This window comes from Centropristis striata, chromosome 8 (assembly GCF_030273125.1).
Source record: "Centropristis striata isolate RG_2023a ecotype Rhode Island chromosome 8, C.striata_1.0, whole genome shotgun sequence".
Taxonomy (NCBI): domain Eukaryota; kingdom Metazoa; phylum Chordata; class Actinopteri; order Perciformes; family Serranidae; genus Centropristis; species Centropristis striata.
The window spans coordinates 21,188,918-21,211,724 of NC_081524.1; the positions used below are offsets into that span (position 1 = coordinate 21,188,918).

A 22,807-nucleotide genomic window follows, 5' to 3' on the forward strand; every position below is an offset into this window, starting at 1 on the left:
TACCTGTTAGTTTATTTAAAAGCTTTTAACTATCCTGAACATGAAGCCAGCTCAGCTCAGTCTTTCCTTCAGCTACCTTTGACAGCAAAATATAATTTAAACAATCTAAATATCAACTGTTACTATTACGTTTTAACATCAGGCAGCAAAGTGGGACAGAGAAGAAGACTTATGTTTATTAAACTCACTCTACTGATGCTCATGGTCTCAAAGTAAATCTCTGCAAAAATGAAGCAAATCACAAACAGATACAGGAGGAGAACGAGGAGTTTGAGATAAAGTTTGAATTCAGAAAAGAAGAAAAAATACAGTCAATGCAAAATAACAGCTGGAATCTGACAATGGCAAACTTTATGTTAAAAAATATCAAATCTGAGTATGTATGTATAAAAAGGCCTCAGAACTGATTCACATTTTAGGGCTAAAGCAAAATTTAACCCCAAATCAGCCCAAAGAAGAATTCAGAACAAGCTAAATATAACTTTTCTTAATATTTCGGATTAATTGAAGTGGGGTTTTATAAGGAATATATCCATAGTCTGCGTACAGTAGATGGTGGTCAGCATGCCCCCTAGTTTGGAGAAGCAGGCAGGAGTGCGGAAGCTAAGTAGGGATAAATATACGAAAATTTAAAAAAATTCAACTTAGTCACATAATAACACAAACTAACTAACCAATCAAGGCAGCAGTAGACCTGAAACTCACTTATTCTGCAGGTTAAATTATTGCTTTGTGAATGGAGTCTGGTGGCCCTGAAGAGAGCATTGATAGAGGCTGTCTGACTGACAGCAAGGTAGAGCGGTCAAAATATTCAAATTATAGCGTACATTTCAACATTTTTGGTGGAACAATTTTTAGGTGACTAAAATAAATTTTGCTGCTGCCCCCCTCTGTCCACAGCAGGACATACAGCAGGAACTGTCCCTTTAACCTCTATGACTTCCATCCTCTCTCACCCTCTCTCTCTTACACACACACACACACACACACGCACACATACTCTGTTTGCGACAGCCGCTCTCTCCTGACTGATGTGGTGTTGTGGCCCCAGGGCCCCTGGAGAGCACTAATTGAATTGACTTCCAGAGAATACTAATGGGCCTTAATGTTGAGATAACTGATACTCAAACAACGAGTGATCATTGACAGCATGTGTTTCTGCTCCGTGATAAACATGTCACAGCAGCACGGGGAGCCATTTGGTCCGTAAATTAATTCCTCCCCCACCACCACCACCACCCCCACGTCCTGTCCCGTCCTGTCCCCTGCCTCACACACACACACACACACACACACACACACACACACACACACACACACACATATATTATGGACAACTTTTATAGGTCACGCTTTAACAGTACCATCTCTTATGCACTAAGATAGAAAATTGGATAAACTTAATTCAGATAAATGATGTTTTCCCCTTGGCTTGGTGCATGAGGCTGCATGGTTTTAGGAATATATACCTAACACTTTTATTAATCAGGTCTTTTTCTCTACTTCATTTTCACGGCGGATACTACCCGCAGCATTCTTAGCTGAATGCATAGGGAGTTGACATTATCTTCAACATGACACTATCTGCATCATTTTATTGGCCGCCAACCAGTTTACTTTAATGCCATCGATTTGCAGGCTGCCGTTTTTAAACTCTAGTTTAGTGAGGGGGAAAAAAAGTTGCTATACAGGTGTATCTCAATAAATTAGAATATGATGTAAAAGTCCATTTCCAGTAGTTCAAGTCAAAGAGCCCCAACCAAGTATTGGGTCATATAGATGGACATACTTTTCAGTGGCCAACATTTCCATATTAAACATAGTTTTTAAAATTGGTCTTTTGTAATATAAATTTTTTTGAGACTGAATTTTTGGTCTTCATTAAATGTAAGCCATAATCATTATAATTAGAAGAAATTAAATAAATTAAGTGCGTGTAATGGATCCATATAGTGTGTTATTTCCACTTTTTGAATTGAATGAAACTAAAAATAAAAGTAAATACAATTTTCTATGATACTCTAATTTATTGAGATGCACCTGTAGTTGCAAATGCTATATATATATATATATATATATATATATATATATATACATATATATATATGGTGTTGGTACCTGGTGTTGGTTCAGCTCGTTTGGAGCCGTGACTGAGATGAGACTAAAAAACCACCAGGTACCAGGTTCTATCAATACATTTTGCCAGTGAATGCCAAAAAAAAGGGCAAGGCGAGGCAATTTGAGCCAGGACCTTTAATGTAGGGAAATTAAGTTAAATTTTTGGAAGATTGTAGGATTTGTACATCTGCACAAGCTGTAGTGCCCATATTTTCTCCATTCCTTGTTCCTCATATTGAAGCACAGGTTTTTTGAAAAGTTCCTGTGGTTGAAAATATTATATATTCGAGAGATATTAGATATTTGACCTTTCATCTTTTAGCCCTAACAATCACATGTACATGTCTGACATCAACTTTTACCATAATCTTAAAGGAATACTTCACCCTCAAAATGACATGTCAGTTTCTCACCCTGTATTTCCTTGAATTTTTGAAGAAAACTTAGTTTTTCTCAGATGCTTCCACAGTGAACAAAGAATCCAAAACCAAAGTAAATCCTTAATAAATAGAAGTAAATTGAGGCCGTGTTTAACAACAACTATGAACAAAACTTTAAATAACTTTTCACTAATCACAAAGGTCTTAAGATGGTACTGGACAAATTTGACATTGATCAGGTTAAGTCTCTGGGAGGAGTTTAAGTAGTTAAAGTAGCCTGAAATGTCCGAATACCCTAAAATTGCTCATTCAATTCAAGATGGCCGACTTCCTGATGATTTTAGGGTATGGGTCCAAGAGGCTTTTTTGTGCGTCTCTGCATTTTACATCTGCCTACCAAATTTCATTAGTCTACCTGAAAGCTCACTATCTGGTTCCACTCCATTTAAGTTTTATAGATGGCACTAGTGAGCTATTTTCCCACACCCATTTGAGAGACCTTCTTGACCAGACAAGAACGCATTTGCAAAGTGTCACAACCTTTTGAGTACGATAAAACCTCCAAAAAGCAAATTAATTTGGTACATAATAATCATGATAATCCCTTCTATTCCAACAGGGCACCATGAGCCTTGCAGTCAGTGCTCAGGCCCTAATTAAAACAGCTATTTAAAAACTCTCACACAACTCCTGCAATCTAATTTATCTGGTCGTATACTACATCAGTTTTTTTGCAAAAACCTTAGTATTTAAAACACTGCCGCATAAACGGTCTCAAGAAAAGCAATACACACACATACACACACACACACACACACACACACACACACACACACACGCACACACAGGATCATACCCATTGCTCCACTGTTACAACTATGAGGTTAGTTCAACAAATAGTGATTCATTCTTTCGCAATTTTGCCATTACTAACCATTGTATGTCATGATTAAACAAAACACACACACAGACACAGGCGTCTTCCCACTGTCCCTTGGTTACTTTGGCACCGTCTGAGCCAGAATCATCCTCCTCTGCTTCCTCGCTTCTCGCCACCATCTGGGAGACGTTTGTTCAGCAGAGACGACCTCGCTGCTCTGAAAGCTGCAGCTTATAAACACTGCTAACTGTTTCACACCTCGGCCTCCGCACTGACAGGACAAACACATAAAGAGACACAATGGATGTGCTTTTTTGAAGATAAATAAAATATATCACTGCATTTAATAGAACAGATTTAAGAGTTTAGATGACATGATAAAGGATAGACAAATGTACGATGACAGATCTGAATGTCATCCTGTAGTTTGAGCTGGTTAAAAAACTTAATGTAAAGATTGGTGACTGCAAAATCCGGTTATTGTATCTTGTCTGGTTTCATTCAGACAGAGCCGGCCCGAGGCATAAGCGAACCAATCGACTCTTTAGGGCCCTGTGGCCAATAGGGGGCCCCCAAGAGCAATTCAAAATTGTTTTTATTATTCCTCTCAGATTTAGACAGGACTGAGCAGGTGATCAGAGGGCCACTGCCTATTTAGGATAACTTTTCATTCCCCAAAAGGCATGTTGGCCGAAGTTACCATTATCACTATACCTATAGACAGTGGAAAAAAGTCAAGCGGAGCTGGTTGACTTATTCAAGAAGTAAAGATGTTATATGATATATATATAGATATTTCTAAGTGATTATATTTGTTGTTGCACTTTATTGTTGTTTTTGCACTGCAATTTATTTTCGCACATTGCTGTCGCAGTTTTTTGAAGCCAAAAATAATAAACCAGATGCCTCTTTTACGAAAATATATAATTTAGGTTTTTTTATATAATATTTTACCATTTGGAACGATGTGTAAATCAACCCTAGCTCACTCTTCTAGTAGAATGTGCTACATTTTGAGATTAAAAAACACATGATGTGACACCCTGGACATCATTCATTCATTGGCATTGTTTGTATTATTATTGCAGCTGGTATTATTTATGTTATTTATTGGGCCACCCCCATAAATCTGGAAAGACTGGCTGACAATAGGATAATGTAAACAACACTGCAAGAGCCGCAATGAGTTTATAGTAGGTGTGTGAATGATCAACAACCAATATTTTTGGCAGAAAAAGAGGGCCCCACAATCGAATTCTGCTTAGGGCCCCATGGAGGCTCGGGCCGGCTCTGAATTCATATACAGCTGACTTTAATGAGCAGGTCCCTGAAGCAACAAGCCCAATGAAGCGTCTTGGATAGAAGGTGTCGTCAGTGCCAAGCCTGACTCCTCCAGGATCCCCTGACTGTACACCCAGCGGCAGGTGTTGATGAGAGATGTGGCATGCAGGGAAGGGGTTTGATCCCATGCGATGTCCACATGTGCGTGCTGGTGGTTTTCAGGCGTGGCTTCGGAAGGACAGAACAGGGTAGGCACACTAACGCTCCAACAACAACTGCAGCAGGGCGGTAGAACAATAAGCATCCTGTCAGATCCTGTGTGTGGGCAGTGAGAAAGCCTGATCGAATGAGACAGTTACATTAGGACAGTTTGGGAACCAACACAGTGACAATTACTTTCTGTGTCCCATTTTGAGACAAATATAATTATGATGGGGAAATGAGGCAACTAGAAACAGTACGACCTCGATTTATTGAGTCAAGAAAGGATGCTTATGTTTTATTTTCATTACAGTTTCTGCTGTCATGTGGTAATTTTTGCAAAGCATAAAGAATTTTTTTCATAAGTATATTTAATTACAAATTAACTCATAATACACACAATAAAAAAAAAAACATAAAATGAGGGCTACAATAGGCATTACAACAATGGAATAAGAATGTACAGTAATAATAAAAACATGACTACCATTCACAGAAAGAAGCATAAACAAGAATAATATGAAAGATTAGTATAGTAAAGAAAAACTTGGTTTGCAAAATGTAAAAAGAGTGAAATTCATAGCAGTTATAGAGTGCTGCAGGGATGAAGTATTTTTATAGTCCAACACAGAAATTAGTATCACAACTTAAAGCGTAAATGCAATCGCCTGAAGTAAAAAGGTAACATTACTTTTTGAGTATTTCTGAGTGCAGGTCATTTTAACATAAAAAAATGTGAATTTACTTTTATTGTTGTAAATCTAAATAATTATTCCACCACTGGTCAGTATAAATCAAAGTTCTAATACCACACTGTTTAACTACAAGTAAAAGTCCTGCATTCAAAACTTACCTAAGTAAAAGTACAAAAGTATCAGAAAATGTACTTTTAAAGTATCAAAAGTAAAAGTACTCTTTATGCAGAATGGACACACTCAGATTGTTTTATAAATCCCAAATATATTTTTATATTGATGCATTTATGAAAGCAGCATTTTACTGTTGTCCATGTATGGCTCATTTTAACTATTTAATATACTGTTGAGTATATGAGGTTTAATTTATAAACATGCATATTGATTTTAGATCATGTTTTTTATGACAACTACATTTAGATGACAGCTTTAGTTACTTTTCAGGTTGAGATTTGAGTAAGAAATACAATATTTGCCTCTAAAATGTAGTTAAGTAGAAGTATAAAGTTACGTAATGTGGAAGTACTCAAGTAATGTACAAGTACCACAACATTAAATTTAAGTACTTGAGTAAATGTGTTTAGTTAAATTCCACCACTGTAACTGACCCATCGGTTTTACCAATTCATTAATTAATTAATATTCTAGTAGTTTTTCTTATAATAATATCAAGAACTGCTCTAGAAACAATACTAAGTAAACTCACTAAACATTGGTCTTCCTCTTAATCGTCCTAGAAAGTTATTATGAGATTGAAGGACTCATTTAAGTAAAGAGTTTGACTTTGAATTAGAATATTATACCATAAAATCTATGAAAGGTCAAAGACACAAAATGACAAATATTCCTTTTTCCTAGTATGACATACTCATGACCTCAAATCTATTCTTTGACTCCGTGTTCATCGTCTTCTCTTCTCTTATTTTCTGTGGTGATTCTCACAGATTCTCACATGCAGCTTTTGGCTCCGAGTACTGAGCCGACGGAGAAAACAAACACACCATCTCCCAAAAACTTCTCATCCCTCCCTGGTTTTCTCACCCAGATACACCTCCCAGGCCGGCCACCACATCACCCTGAGCGGGAACCAGAGTGCAGATTCTGGTTGTTTGTTTGAGTAATTTGAGGGAAGCTGTCATTATGTTACCACCAGAAGGCAGACAGTTTTCCCTCTTGCTCCCTTTCCCCGTTCTTTTCCAAGCTAAACAGATGAGATCAGCTCATCTTTCCTGACGTTCCCGTCTCTGAAACTATGGCACACAGGTCAAAACCAAAGGAAGCATCATCACAGTCAGCTATATCTGCTATCCAGAGCTCTCAACTACCATATTTTTTTTTTTAAAGTCCTGCAACATCTCTTCTATCCAAAGATTATTATAACAATGCTTCAGTTGTAACATGTTGAAACAGAACAATAACATGGAGAAAAAGCCCATTTTCTAGGAAATAAAAGAAAACAAATATGAAAGTTTGTGTGTATGAAGTCCATGTTACCTGTTTAAATAATGTCATAAACTAAATCTAATCTGCATCAGACAACCAGGGACGCTGATATGAAATGCAGTCTTGAATATCAATGAATAAATTGTGATTTTGGAGTGCAGAAATATTGTGATCCTTTGGTGACATCTACTGGTTTTAAAGTGCTGGTGGAATTTTTATGACACAAACAGGAATTATAGACTATTTTCAACACTTCAGGTCAAGTTTTATGCTCATACATGTGAACACTCTAATGGTAAATATTTATTTTCCTTAATGCATCACTTATTATTATTTAGAATTAGGGCCGGGACTTTAATGCGTTAATTAAGATTAATTAATTACACAAAAATTAACGCGTCAAAAAAATTAACGCGTCAAAAAAAATGACGCATTTTGGACTGAAATTAACTAGACTTTTTTAAACCAGCTGTTGGTAAATCAACAAAGTCTGTTATGGCCTCTGAAGCAACAGAGAGGTGTTTTCTAATAGTCAGGGTTTCCAGTGTTCTGAATGTACTTGAAAATATTGTGTTACTTTCTACCTATAGGCTACCTGAATTTCTGAAATGTACTTTATTTCTAAATATGCTATTGCTACACTTTATGGCAAAAATTGCACTGGTCTGTTGGACTTGAACAAAAATAAACAATATTTTTGTTGCTTAAGCTTATGTATTCAGTCATTATTCAATGGTTTACTAAAAATCCATGCAAAAAAAATTACTTCTCACTGTTCTCAGGTCAAATATTTATATGCGATTAAAATGCGATTAATTAATTACAAAGCCTCTAATTAATTAGATTCTTTTTTTAATCGAGCCCCGGCCCTATTTAGAATATAACAGAACAATGTTTCAGAAGAGAAACAAACACAGGGGCAATATGTCATGTCACTAAGAATGTTATATTATCTATTATTAATATATTTATCTCAGATTTACCGTAAACATGTCATCTTCAATTTGTGTAAATCCAGACTAAGTTCCTGTTTCAGCTCTCAGGTGAACCCATCCCTCTAGGAGAGTGCTTAATAATGCTACAGTAGCACATGAATGTACATGGTTACAATCGCATTACACTAACAGAGGGAAAAGGATATGAGGAAGATATAACAGACCCAACCGGTTTGAACCCAGTAAAAGGCAGAAGACCATTGTTGGAGCATTAGCACAAACTGCCAGGAACTTCAAGCACAAGAACAGGTCTGACTGGACCTGCTTGATGTGCCATACAGCTTCCCGAGTGGGAATTTTAACTGTGTGTTCAGACTGAATCCAAAGAAAAATGTAAAAAGTCAAGGAAAAGATGTTATTGGTAAGAATTCACAACTTATTTAATACAAAGACACTGAAAAGGTCTCAATTGTTTTTCTCATTTATTTGACATGGCATGTTTAAAAAGATTTAGACAAAAACTTTAAAATGTAGACAATCGTAAAAACAAAACTGGGATTGTTCCCGGAGTCATCTTTAGAGAAGGATCAACTCCTTATTTGAGGACTGTAGGACCTGTAGAAGAACTACAGGATGATCGAAGAGTTCTCCCTTTTTATTGGCCTTTAAAAGGTCTTTGACCACACAGTTAATTACCGATTTGCATTGGAACAGAGCTGGCCTACAAATTAAGCCGTCTGTGGAGGCCTCCTACAGAGATTGTTTTGAATGAACATGAGACAATAACAAACTAAAATCTCGAGTTTGGTCTATTTGCTATATTGTGTTTTTGCAGCCAGAGAATGGACTGGGAGCTGAAATGACACCACGTCATCAGCTACAGTCAAATAAAAGGGCTTGTTTGTGTGGGTTATATTTAAGCTCTTAATAAAAGTATGTCGCTGCTCAGCGATCATCCAATGTAGTCCAAGTTCACTTTAAAAAAATACAAGTTTAAAAGGCAAAATTTCTCATATAAAGATGGCAAGGAATGTGTAGGCTGTATGGCTGGGCGATATATGGCCAAAATCTTCTATCCCGTTACTGAAATATGAAATTACTTTTTTTTAACAATGTATATCATGATAAAGCATGTTTTCTGGTTATTCGGTTGATAAATTGTCTATATGAAATAACTAAAGCCTATTTTTGTCTTTTTTCCTTTTTATAAATGACGTAAACCTTGCATTATAACAATTCGGCCGCTGATTTTTGACATTGAATTACATTAGACAATACATTATAAAAAAATATATAAGCATTTTTATACTGTTCAGGTGACATATTTTCTCACATCGCCCAGCCCTAGTACTTGTTAGTATCAAATTATACAATGTAATTTTGTGTCACGATAACTGGATATTTGTTTTTTTATCAAGATACGATGCCAATGAAATAAATTATTGTATTGAATTATTGCCCAGCCGTACTTAGCCATTATAGACATTCAGCACCACAGTTAGTCCCCTCTGCTTCAGCTTAATTTCAGCTCTCTGGAAAGACATGGATCCACCCTACGGATAGCAGTGATCAGAACTGAGCAGCAGTCAGCTCCACACCTTCGCACCAAGTCGATCGTGTCTCGTGCTTTGTCGATTGTTGCTCTGTTTGGTTTACAGATTGACTGCAGTTCAGCATCATATATCACGCGACGCTCAAGAAGTATATCCAGAATCGACCCCAGAGAAGAATCAGTCACTGTGTTAATGAACTTTACCCGAATTGAGACAATCCTTTTGTTAGCTGGGATGCTGTCCCCAGATGGGACGCTGTCCCCTGATGGGACGCTGTCTTCTGATGGGACACTGTCCTCTGATGGGACGCTGTCCTCTCCTCCTCTAATTTCCCCACTTGGAGCTGGAAGATAACCAGAAATAAATATTTTGTTATATGACCATCTATCCGCTCCTCTGTTCTCCTTTGAGGGAAAAAAAACATTGTTCTAAATTACCAGTAGTAGGTTTTTTTTTCAGTTAATGGAGCAATAATGTGCTGTATGCAGCCTAAATACAGAATGATATGAGATCGGTCCCAGATTGTACATAAGAGCAGATATACATATCTATTATATTCTCGTCCGTCACAGGTCTGAACTCTGACATCAGGCGACACGCTGCTGCAGGAGGCTGAAGTTTGTACCTGTCAGTAACACGAAATTTTTCCAGACTTCTTTCTTCTCCTGGTCCTGGACTATCACAGTCACACTCTCTGTGTCTGGAGTCACGAAAACTTCAAATGTAGAATGGTAATTTGGTCCCACCCTTGACATGAATTCTGCACCCTGAAAACCAGAAGCAACACATCATTTTTTACTTCCCTGACTGAATCTACATGAACCAGAAACTGTATTCAGGATCATTCTATCGAATCAAGTGACTTGACTCACCTTCGGCTGTATCAGGTGGCACGTCGGTTCACACTTGACATTGTAATTTTGACCAAAGCTAAGAAGACAGTCAGAGGAGACCGTGATCAGCTCAGAACCTTCATGTTGGACGGCAACCTTCAGTAAAGGAAAATTTCATTAGTTTAGTTCCTGCTGAGATAGTCGAGGCAATTTTTTCCATCAAGCACATTTAAAAACAACACATGTGATGTGCTTTGCAGAGAGATAAGAATTAGAATCACCTAAAACATCTTTATGAGTATGTTCTGGTAAGTCAATTAACCTAAGCGTTAAATATTCTGGATAATTAAACTAAGCGTTAACTATTCTGGATAATTAAACTAAGCGTTAAATATTCTGGATAAAAGTCTCCAAACACAACAGCACTGCACAGAGAACAAACAATTAAGAACAAACTGTTGTCATGACGACCTTTAAAAGGCTAAGAAGGTTCCTTACCTCATGCGCAGGGATGTTTTCCTGCAGCACTATTACGTCCAGTATTAGATACCTTACATACAGAGGTCGGCGCAACAGCAGAATTTGGCCCTTTATTGGCAGTGAGATTTTCAGAAACCTTTTGAAGGCATCCCAGATCAGGCCGAAGGCAGAGAGGTGAGGGACCTTCACAACCACATGAGAGTCTGTGATCTCCTTCGGCTCCAAGATGCTCATTCCATCATCAGTGAAGTGGACGACAGACATCAGGCCGTAAAAGGCCAACGCTGTGAAAGGAAAAAGCTGCTCAGCTTTTGTGTGGTACGCTTTTCTGGACTAGAAAACAAATACAAAATTCAACTTCCAATAACAATCTCGCCTGCAATGCAAACCTGCAAGGAGACTGACTAAAAAGAAGTTTGAATAATTTCATTCAAACTTTCAATTTCTTCTTATTCTGATTATTTCATTACTGAAGGAAAGGAGGAAAGCATTAATACTAGAGCCGGGACTCGATAAAAAAAAATAATCTAATTAATTAGAGGCTTTGTAATTAATTAATCGAAATTAATCACATTTTAATCGCATATAAATATGTGACCTGAGAACAGTGAGAAGTAATTTTTGTTTATTGAATAATGACATAAGCTTAAGCAACAAAAATATTGTTTATTTTTGTTCCAAGTCCAACAGACCAGTGCAATTTTTGCCATTAAGTGTAGCAATAGCATATTTAGAAATATAGTACATTTCATAAATTCAGGTAGCCTATAGGTAGGTAGACCTTCTGTAAACTATAATACTTTGGTTTTTAAAGTAAAACACAATCCACGCTAGCTACCACACTAGCCGCTAGCTGCTATATGTTTAGCATTGAGGTGATACTTGAGGCTCGATGTGCTACGGTGATATGTGAATTCCTTGTTGCATAGCAACACAACCATGCTCTTATCGACGCTTCCATCCGTTGGTTTTTAGTAACAAAATGTCCCATCATCCACGGGGCCAACCAAAGCGTCTCATCAGCTTCTTCCTTCATGTTCACTGTGGTTTGTTGTTGTCTGAACTCATGAACGCTAGTTGGTGCTCCAGTATAATTGGTCCGCCTGAAACTCATCCAGTGAGAAACGTTCTGCGGTGCAAAAATAAGTGCGATTAAAATGCGTACATTTTTTTAAAGCGTTAATTTTTGTGTAATTAATTAATCTTAATTAACGCGTTAAAGTCCCGGCCCTAATTAATACAAATGCTGATTCCAAACCTTTCAGCTGTAGTGTATATATTTGGTACTACATATTAGTATAAATCTTTTTTCACATTGAAGACCTCTTTACCTTCCTTTGTTTCACAGTGTGGGAGGTGGAGCTCATCGACAGCAGAGTCATCGGAGCACTTGATATCAAACAGCGGCCCTGCAGGCAGCTTGCCAGCTGATTGGAGGAGGCTCTCATCCCATATGACGGTCCTGTAACTTAGCTCCGCCTCCTGAGCCATAACAAACACCATTCGAGTCAGATCACACTGGAACACACCCGGACCAGGACACTTGAACCTGAAGGACACAGAAGGGATGAATTAATGTAACAAGCATCTATTGTTGGTCACATGATCTGCTTCCGCTGACAGCTGTTCTTGTATGGCATAATAACACTCGGGGGACCAATCCAACAGGACTTTTTCAGACCTGTGGCTTGTTTCATTTATCCAGATGTATGGAATATTTGGATTCAATTGTTGCATTTGCCCTAAAATATGTCCTCCTCTTTGTTTGTTTTTTCTTCTTCATGATGGAACACCAGCAGTGTCTTTTGACAGTTGTTTCATTGTGTTTATGCGTTAATCGTGTTCATACCAGTGTTTGTGAGGGTTCTCAAATTAGATATCGCCTCTGCTGTGTTCACATATATCCTATTAACTAAACTTGGGGGTGAAACATCCACAACTTCCATCTTCTGCTTTGCTGCTCTGCCTGGCCTTCACCACCCACCTGCATCGACCAATCTCTGTATTCTGGCTTAGCTACTTTGTTCCTCTGTCAGCTTGTCATGGCTGCAATGCTGTTTTGTTCAAGCCACCTGAACTAGTTCCTGAACCCCAAATCACTAAAAATGGTAAGGCTAGCACATTGTTTGGTAGCTCTCTGCAATCAGTGTGGGAGTGAATGAGAGGCGAAATATATAAGGCTTTATGAATGCAGTCATGGTGTCCATGATTCCACCTGTTCACTGTCTGGTGTTGAGAATCACAACTTGATGAACAAATTAAAGTTATTTTATATTACTTGTATGAAGTTTGCATGTTTCCAGATGTTAGTTCAGGTGAGAAGGACAATGGAGCCTGGAATTAAGAAAGACAAAATTATTTGTTTTAATAGAAATTAGGTTCAATTCAAGTTTAATGAAAACAAGTCACGATTCCCCTGTCACCGTTTGCTTGGTACAGAATAATCACATTTTATGAAAATAAACTTCACACTGTATATCTGCTCCATTCTCACCTTTATGTCATCCTCGGGCAGGTTTGTTTTCACATCCAGTTTGACATCAGAGTCATCTGATGGAGGGAAGTGAAAGAAAAATAATGAAAACTTGAACGAGCTATGAGAAAACTTTAGCAGACAAAATTCTCGAATATTTTCACAACAGCTCCACAAAGTTTGAATATGGAACAAGACATATTTTTGTTCAACAATAAGGACATTTTAAGATTTGTATTTACAGTAGCTTGATGAATGTGGGAAAATACTCACATTGTTCCGGTTTCTCAGCTTTATTCATGCTGTCGTTAATCCTGTCGAGATGAACACAAAACCAAAAGTTATGGATCAAGTTTAAAAGAATTTTTGGTTCTTTGACTCAGCTAGCTTCAGAGTCCTGAGACGAGCTGACTGTTCCAACGTTTGCATCACAACCTCAGTACAAATACAACTGACTGCCCACATTACTGCTCTGAGCCTGCATCAGAAAAATTAAGTAGTCATTAGTCTGGATCCAAAACATGACAGGAAAACAGTAAAAAAAAGTCACGTCTGTTAGAATTGCAGCTGACTGTGCAATGACGATAAAGGTGAATCTCATCTCAACAGTTCAGAGTAACAAGTACTAGGACAAGGAAATTAGCCATAAACCCGTCCATACATATACATAAACATACATACAATGTGACAAAGGGGTTGACAGGACAGGGAGAGAGGGATGGAAGAAAAAATATACAGCATAACGTGAGGAGAGGGGAGGAGGAAAAAAAAACTACATTTACAACTCAATACTAGGGTTGTCAAAAGTATCGATACTCAAAAAAGTATCGATACTAAAACGTTGTATCCGGATACGATACTCATTTTCTAAAGTCGATAGCCCCCCCCCCCCCCCCAACTGTTTTTTATTATAAATATTTAACCTGTGGTTCTGTTAATTTTTACATGTTGCATTTTTCTTTTTCATTAAAGTATTTCTGTTAAATTGTGGGGTCTTTGTTTTTATCCTTGTGGTATCGAAAATGGTATCGATTATCGAATATTTTCCTGAGTATCGCTATCGAGTTGAACAACATGAAAAACTTATGACATGCCACAGGGCAGGGTAATGGGGCAGTGGAGGTAGCCAGTGCAGGCAAGCAGCCACCCGGTCCTGCAGCCACTGTGGCGCTGGTCACAGACCCGCTTGTCACACTGGGGATACAAAGTGGCGAAGGCGTGCCATGGGGGGTAAGTAAGAAAGTAAGTAAATTTTATTTATAAAGCGCTTTTCACAGGAAAAAAACCCAAAGTGCTTTACAAGGACATAAAAACAACATACAGGCAAACACAGAAAAACACAATACATCAAGAGAACATAGTTAAAGCCTGGATGTCTAGTTGACCAGGTACATATAGTCAACTAAATGCCTAAACAGATATGTCTTAATCTGACATTTAAAAGAATCCACAGATACTGCGGACCGTAAGGGTTCAGGCAGAGCGTTCCAGACTTTCGGAGCTATGGCTTCAAAGGCAGTTGTTTGGGACAGACAGTAAATTTAAGGTGTTTGATTGGAGGAGCGAGCAGAGGGATATGGGTGAAGTAGCTCAGTTACATATGCCGGGGGCCAGATTGTGCAGCGCTCTGTAGGTAAGAGTGAGAATCTTAAACTGGATCCTGAATGCAACGAGGAGCCAGTGAAGAGATCTGAGTACGGGGGTGATGTGAGATCGTCTGTTTGTCCAAGTGAGGAGCCGTGCTGCAGCATTTTGAATTGACTGTAGACGGTAAAGCGGACATAGTGAGTGAGGAGAACAGTGAGTTACAGTAGTCGATACAGGATGAGATGAAGGCATGTATAAGGTCTCAAGTTCAGTATTTTAAATTACTGATCTCAGTTTGCTGATATTTCTCAAGTAGAAAAAGCAGGAACTAGACAGCTGCTTAACATGGGTGTCAAACGACGATGGTTTATCAAATATTACCCCTAAGTTATGCAAGTGAGGGTGGACGGCAGAGGAAAGGGGCCCAATGCAAGAGCGTCTCGCTGCAGTGTTCTTCCAGGGGAGTTGTTATTCCAGTAAGGGCCTTGAGGCCAGTGCTGGTTGAGGGGGGCCAAAAGCAGATGAGATTGGAATTGTTGGGCTTGGGGCGAGTGGCCGCATTCAATTTACACAACTACCCTTCTTGTCCATTCTGGTCTCCGGAACGATCCAATTGCCTGTGCAAAGCCGTCAGCTCCTCCATGATTTTATCCATATTGCGGTTTGTGGCCACAGTCTGAGTACCAACAGCTCTGCCCACCACTTCAATCAAGTCGGGCTGCCTTATGGGGCTTTGGACAGCTGTCACCGTTTTCTGTATTTCTCAATAAACCAGAGCAATGCTTAATCCAGTCAGCAAAAGACCTGTAATCATGGTTCCAAATAGGTGGATGTCTTCAATATCCTCCACGGAAAGAGCCGCCAGGCACACAACTCGCCACCTCTCCCACACGTCCATCGTGTAGTCAGCTGCGAACGTCTCGGCAGGACAGGTGGGCTCCCCCCAACCCAGGCTTCTCCTCAATTGCGCTTAGAGACCAGTTGATCAAATCCATGACTTAGTTAGTTACTTTAGTTTTGGGAAGCAGTGCAGAGAGTCTCTCAAAGTGTAAGACAGTAGACGAGACGAGACGAGACGAGACGAGAGGAGTGAACCACGGAAGATGCGACAGCCTTCGTTGAGAGCCAGAGAAGATTGTATTTTATAGTTAGTGGAAGAAGAAATTGCACTTCATGATTTGTTTCACGATGACAAGGTGGAAGTGGAGGAATACCTCAATGTGAGTTACACATGAACTATTTATTTTATTAATTTTAGTGTTGCACAGCAAAATGAAAGATATGCAAAAGTAGATAATCTTGTTAAAGAATTAGGATAATTTTCATTCCCTTTTAACAGTAAATGTTGTGTCACAATTGCCAAACGCCAGCTGGTGTGGGTTTTTATATTTGATTTTGTATTTTACAAAGATTATTACTTTTACTTTAAATCGACTTACTTATTCAATTACATTTTTTAAAGAAGTCTCTACAAGAGGAAACGATAGATTGGTGCCATGGAGATGACGTAGTGGTGATGGTGGTGGAACAAGTCTGGGGTTGGGTAGCCTGGCTAACACCAGACCAAATCTCATTGGAGATTAGGTCTGGACACCTTCAATGCTTTTCTCCGTAGAGGAGGTGTGGTTTACGATCCTCCAGAGCCGTTTATTGGGAGCTTAGAATGTCTATCAAAAGCGTCTGCAGGTATCAGATCAGTTATACCAGATGATGCAGTAGAGCAACAGAGATGGATGTTTGTTGTGTGTGTGTGTCTGTGAGAGAGTGTTGTTTGCTGCTTTGCTTCTCCAGTTCTCGCTTTCTGCAAGATTATTTATTTTCATGCTTTATTCCCCCTCATGCCATTCTGCCACACACATCCACTGATTTTATGGGCAACAAACAAGCTGCTGCGGGTCTCTCGGCGGCTTCGCTGTCCCCCGGCTGGTAGCGAGATCACCGGCGGTGACCGGCAGTCTCGGCGGCTCGGCGCAACGAGCCGCCCGAACTAATAGCCCCGCTACCGGTGATCTCGCTACCAGCCGGGGGACAGCGGAGCTGCCGAGAGACCTTTCGCCTTTCAACTTTCGCTCTAAACTATTTAAAACACCATCTACAGCTAAAGAGAGTTTCGCGTCTGCAGCAGCCATGTTGGATCCGGAAAGCTTCCAAGTGCCGAGTAGTACGCGTCATCGTCTCACCGTCCCTCCCCGCTCTGTGATTGGATCCCTAAAACAGGGCTAAGATTCCTCTCTAGTTTCCAGACCCCGCCGCAGTTCGAAATTAAATTCGAGCGCACAAGGCAGTCTGGGTATACCCAGGCTAGGGGTTGGGGGGTATTAATAAATGCTTTATTGTCTGAAAGAAACATCTCGTCTTGTCTTCAAATATCTAGTATGATGATCTCGTAACACCAAAGGCCATAGCATATTATGTCATTTTTATTTTACCAGAATATATGGTAATTATGCTAATAACACAAATTTCCCAACGTGCAACTCTGAGCAATCACTAATACGAACATAAATAAAAATAACACATTACTGCATTTCATCTGTTAATAGTTGTAGATATGACCATATATTAACACAATGTATCTACAATTGTATACATATTATATTGTTATTATTGTTGCTATTATAATTGTAATTTTTATGTTATATATATGTTATATAATCTATCTAGACCAGGAATGGGCAACTTAAATGCTGGAGGAGGCCACAATTTTTCATGGACACTACCACACTTAACCAGATATGATGAAACTGCAATTTGAAATATGTTTACAGTGCAGTAACTTAACATATTTCATGCTCAAATGCATGTTTAACAGTATAAATAGGAATACAAAACAGTATGAAGCAAATAAAAATAACCACTTAATGTGATTTCTTTTTGGGTTTTTTTCAGTGCAAGAACAGCAGACCAACATTCATTGGAAGAAGTAATTTTGTGCATTTTTACACTGCACTTTTAAGATTTCATGCTCAAATGCATGTAGTTGTGCTGAGGGCCACTTCAAGTGAGGGTATGGACCGTATGCGGCCCCCGGGCCTCCAGTTGCCCATCCCTGATTAAGACAATGTGATTTCTTATGTTTGTACAGTAGGTGGCGTTAAAAAATGAGGGGCTTGAAACTGCGGGTCTGAAACTGCAGCTCTCCGGCACTGCGCTCCCCTAACGTGGCAAACTCCTGAAGTCTACGGGAAACCCTCTTAATTCCTACCTGTACCAGTCTAAAAATAGTGGCACAATTTCCTGGACGTTGCGTGTGAACACGTGAACAGGTTAAATTAAATGCGTATGTTTAGAGCCCTGTTATTGTGTTTATTTACTGTAATATACTGTATTTCTTTACTGTATGTTTATTAAAAATCATGTGCACTTTCTAGTTATCAAAATGATCAACTTTAACCGTTTAAAATACGAATAATAAGTCAGGATAGACCAGGAAATGAAAAGCGTAAACATCTGAAGACGTCACCTTGGAGGACGCTACTTAACAGAAATTATAACACAATAAACAAATAATGCGGGGGAAATATAAGCAGATTCATGAACATTCAGAGTAAACTCTATTTTAGTACTAACACTCACCCGACTTCACACAGCCTGGTTTTCTCCTTCTGCTCTGACGAGTGTAAAATGGAGTCTTGTATAAAAACTTCTTAGTTTCACTTCTCTTCCCTGTTTGCTCCTCCTCCTCTCTTGTCAGCAGAGAGTCAGCTAACATGGGCCACATTTTGGTAAATAATCTGTTAGACAATATAATAAGCTATGTATGAGGACTGTCAATATGTTTATGAATCGGCATGGCTCTTTTGAATATTTTTTTGTTAGAAAAATTGAAAATAACCTACAGTTGATGGGAATTTGTCTTGGTGCAGTGCTCATTAAAAAACATATAATCTTCTTTGTGGAGTTCATTAGTGGTGACATATGATCTGCTGTATATAGTTTACAAAAGGTTAGACTGCGTTTTAGAGTTTACAGACAGTTTTTCTAAAATGTAAATAATGTAAAATCCACCAAGTGTCCTTACTTATTTTGTGATCCTTTGGTGACATCTACTGGTTTTAAATTGCTGGTGGAACTTTCATGACACAAATCTATCTGTAAAAGCAAGAAGCGTCTGTGTGTGTGTGTGTGTGTGTGTGTGTGTGTGTGTCTGGGGCATATCTCTCTGACCGTTTATCAGACTGACCTCAGATTTCGTATGTGGCTTGCACATGGCACAAAGGTGCGTATCCTCGAATTTGAAGATTTTTTAATTCATTTTTCAAAATATCATTATTTAAGTAGGATGTGTTGCGGCATTGCACTGTTTCTGATTGGACGCCTTTTAGGGGAGCTCCGCCCCATTGTGTGATAGGCCTACACCTGAGCTGTGTTCCAATACCCATACTTCCCGTACTTACTATAGTTAGTTTAGAGTATGCAGGGTGTTCCGATTCCGATCGCGGCGAAAAGAAGTGTACCCACAGGACCCGGATGTTGCCCTCATAATGGTCAAAACGCTGAGTGTGCAACGATGTACACTTTATGCCCTCAACGGCCGCCATCTTGTGTACATAGCGGAAGAGGCGGAGCCAGGCAGAGCTACTCAGCTCTAAAAAAAAATTTTTATGGCGGCTGAAATTATTTTCTGCGTTAATGGAGCCATATTGCAGGATTGTAGAAGTACACCAACGATTAAACAATACAAAGGGTATTTTTTCCGCCGTTCAAAGCGCGATGTTTTTGGCGGGTGTTGAGCCGCGGCGGCTGATGCGACCGTAATTTCCGGTAAGTGCACCACGGAGTATTAGATTTGGAACAACACTCACCTGCTGAAATCTGCATACTTAGTAAGTGCGGATAGTGTACTGCGTTTAGATGTACTCATGGAAGTATGGGTATCAGAACACAGCTCTGGTCAGTAACTCAATTCACTCTGGATTTACACCCTGACTCATCTCATCTGTAAGTCTATTTAGCCTACCTATCTTTCGGAGTTTTAAAGTGTGCTACAAGGTTCGATTTTCCAATAATATTCGAGTAGTTTCCAGCGAATATCAATGTTCAATACAAATACATACTTCCCATGGGCACTGCACTAGTAATGATAAAGACAACTTTTCACAGTTAAGGTCAAATTGTATGCCCATAAATGTAAACACTCTAATAGTACATAGTATTGTCCTTAATGCTTCACTTATTACAACTTAGTAGCAAGACATTCTGGAAAAAAAACAACTTTCATAAGACACTGAAAAGGTCTCAATTCTTTATCTTGTTCATTTGATGATGCATGTTGACAAAGATACGTGGAACCATATGACATTGAGACAAAGACATACTATAAACAAATAAGTAGTCAAAGAACTTTATTCTTGAGTCTTTATTGTCATTGCACGGTAGAACAAAAAACAAAACGTTAGCACAACGAAATTGAGGCACAGCTCTCCCGTCAGTGCAAAAAAGATAAATATTAAATAAATAACCAAACAAAGCACGCACCCATCAAACAAACAAGCAAAAAAGGACACCACACACAAATCACAAAGTAAGGGACTGTAAACAGGACTGCAAACAGAGACACATGGCAAAGCTGCAAATGATTGCGAACAATGCACACATACATTGCGCACAAAACATTGCACTGCTATCCAGGAAAAACAGAGAAAAATGAAAAACCTATTGCACATGTCACACAGAAAAAAAAGCTTATTGCACATGTCATACATGAATGTGAAACGATGTGGCTGAAACAACACAATTGTGTCAACTGTTTCCGTTTAACAGGGCTATAGCCCTGTTGGAGAAACTGTCCCTCAGTGTGTTTGTCCGTGTTTTAAGCATCCTGAAACGTCTGCCAGAGGGCAGCAGCTGGAACACCCGTGTCCTGGGGGTGTACTGTGTACTGTGCATGCCCTACTCAGACAGCGGGTGCTGTAGAGGTTCTGTAGGGAGGGGAGAGGGTGACCGATGATCTTCTGGGCTGTGTTAATGACTGTCTGTAGTGCCTTTCTGTGTGCCATGGTGCAGCTGGAAAACCACACACATATACTATATGTCAGCACACTCTCAATGGAGCAGCAGTAGAAGACAGTCAGCAGCTCCCTCTTTAAGCTGATCCTTCTGAGGATCCTCAGAAAGTGGAGCTCTGTTGGGCCTTCTTCACGACCGCTGAGGTGTTGGAGCTCCATCTGAGGTCTGCGTCCATGTGCACACTTAGGAAGTTGAAGCTGTGAACCTTCTCCACAGACTCCCCGTTTATGCAGATGGTCTACAGGTCAGTCTTCCTCCTCCTGTAGTCCACAATCACCTCCTTTGTTTTAGAGGTGTTGAGGACCAAGTTGTTATCAGCACACCACCCCACCAGCCTCTGGACCCCTCCCTGTAAGCAGTCTCGTCACCTCCAGAGATTAGTCCAACTATCAAATTTAACAATGATGTTGTCTGGGTGGGTGCTGACACAGTCATTGGTGTACAGAGTGTAGAGCAGAGGACTGAGTACACAGCCCTGTGGGGAGCCCTGTGTTGAGGCTGAGGGTTTACTGGCCTCAAAAGGTCTTTGACCACACAGTTAATTACCCTATTTGCATTGGAACAGAGCTGGCCCTACATATTACCTCACATCTGTTTTTCTAAAATGTAAATAATAGGATAACATATACTTTTCATCCCAGCAGAGAAATGTAGGTGTAATGTCAAATCCACTCTGTCAACGTTGATCAAATAAAGAATGTGCTGACAATACCATTTGATTCCTATCACAGTTTTATTTGATGTGTCCCCCCGCCTCCTAATTTCAGTTCACCTTTTTATTAAATGCATGTAACTCACACTATCAATCGAAAATGGATGTGCTGAAATAAAGTGACAATGTGGATGCATTGTGCAAAGGTTGGGATATATTTTATTACCTGCCGAGATCTGCATCCCCTCCTATCTCAGACCAGGTGAGTATTAAATGTATAAGCTGTCCATTTAAAACAGCCCAAATATGAGCTGGCTAAATGATTTCACACTAAGATACACAGAGAAGTAGTTAAGAGGTGCATGCATTATTTGGCAATACTGATATTAACTGTTGTGATCTGCATGCCCCTGTTATTTCAGTCAAAATTAATGTTACATGTATGAAATTTACACTGTCCATTTAAAACAGCCTAATATATTAGATGCATTTCTCTGCAGGGGCTGAATATTGTATTAACCCTGTCTCTAGAGATCAGTCACATGGTTTGATCAGTACATATTTTAGACTGTTTGGCTAGGTCTGTTGGAATAAATGGAATAAAGTAATTGGAATAAAATGGAATTTATATATATAACACTTTTCCAAATGTCACAATATGATGTAAAAACAATGCTTCACATATTCTACATATTTAGGCTAAGTATTTGCATGTTTCCAGCCTCTCCTGCCCTCTCCTCTCAGCTCTGTGTAAACAGATTTTCAGTGAATATTTGTCATGTGACCGTTCGTCTCAGAGGAATCAATCATGGTTTCACTGTGTTGCTGAGGCGCGCAGAATTTATTGTTTTTAACAGGATGGAGTTGGTCCAAAACCTTTATTTTTTGGCAATTTTTTTTATAAATATGAAAAGTATTTTTTACAGAAATACCACATTATAAGCTAGATTTTGGTTCCATTTTTTTTTTTTTTTACTTTGATTAAAGTAACCTATGATCCGTTCAAGGACTGTCTGGGAGTTAAAATTCGGATGATAATGCCTGTTTTTACAGTTTCTTTCTACGATAAACAGTGTATTCTTGGCGAGACATAGACCTAATTACTCCAAATATGTACACAAAATGTTTCATTAAAATAGAACTTTACCACACAAGTGTACAACAATATCACTACTGAGAAAATTACATGAATACCAGTAAATTTTCATGAAACCGGAAAACAAAGCAGAGGCTGAACTAAACGGTGTGGTACCGTGTGGTACCCGCTACTTTTTGTTGTCATGGTGA

At 39.1% G+C, this 22,807-nt stretch overlaps 1 protein-coding gene across 1 annotated transcript; it reads right to left on the minus strand.

The window, feature by feature from the left end:
- Positions 1-8,348: 8,348 nt before the first annotated feature.
- Positions 8,349-18,520, minus strand: LOC131976064 (uncharacterized). Its single transcript, XM_059338957.1, has 9 exons — positions 18,436-18,520; positions 13,546-13,586; positions 13,294-13,349; positions 13,078-13,133; positions 12,131-12,348; positions 10,818-11,083; positions 10,359-10,475; positions 10,112-10,253; positions 8,349-9,829 (listed from the first exon to the last, which is right to left on the minus strand). Exons 2-9 carry the CDS (start codon positions 13,571-13,573, stop codon positions 9,447-9,449), a joined length of 1,266 nt encoding a protein of 421 aa, XP_059194940.1. The 5' UTR covers positions 13,574-13,586; positions 18,436-18,520; the 3' UTR covers positions 8,349-9,446.
- Between the last annotated feature and the right edge of the window lie 4,287 nt (positions 18,521-22,807).

Excerpts from the sequence above, each read along its gene's own strand:
- LOC131976064 (XM_059338957.1), bottom strand. The coding sequence starts at position 13,573 with ATGAATAAAGCTGAGAAACCGGAACAAT. Across the intron at positions 13,350-13,545 it reads AGCTGAGAAACCGGAACAAT|ATGACTCTGATGTCAAACTG; the intron begins GTGAGTATTTTC and ends TCCCTCCATCAG. Across the intron at positions 13,134-13,293 it reads TGCCCGAGGATGACATAAAG|GCTCCATTGTCCTTCTCACC; the intron begins GTGAGAATGGAG and ends TCTTAATTCCAG.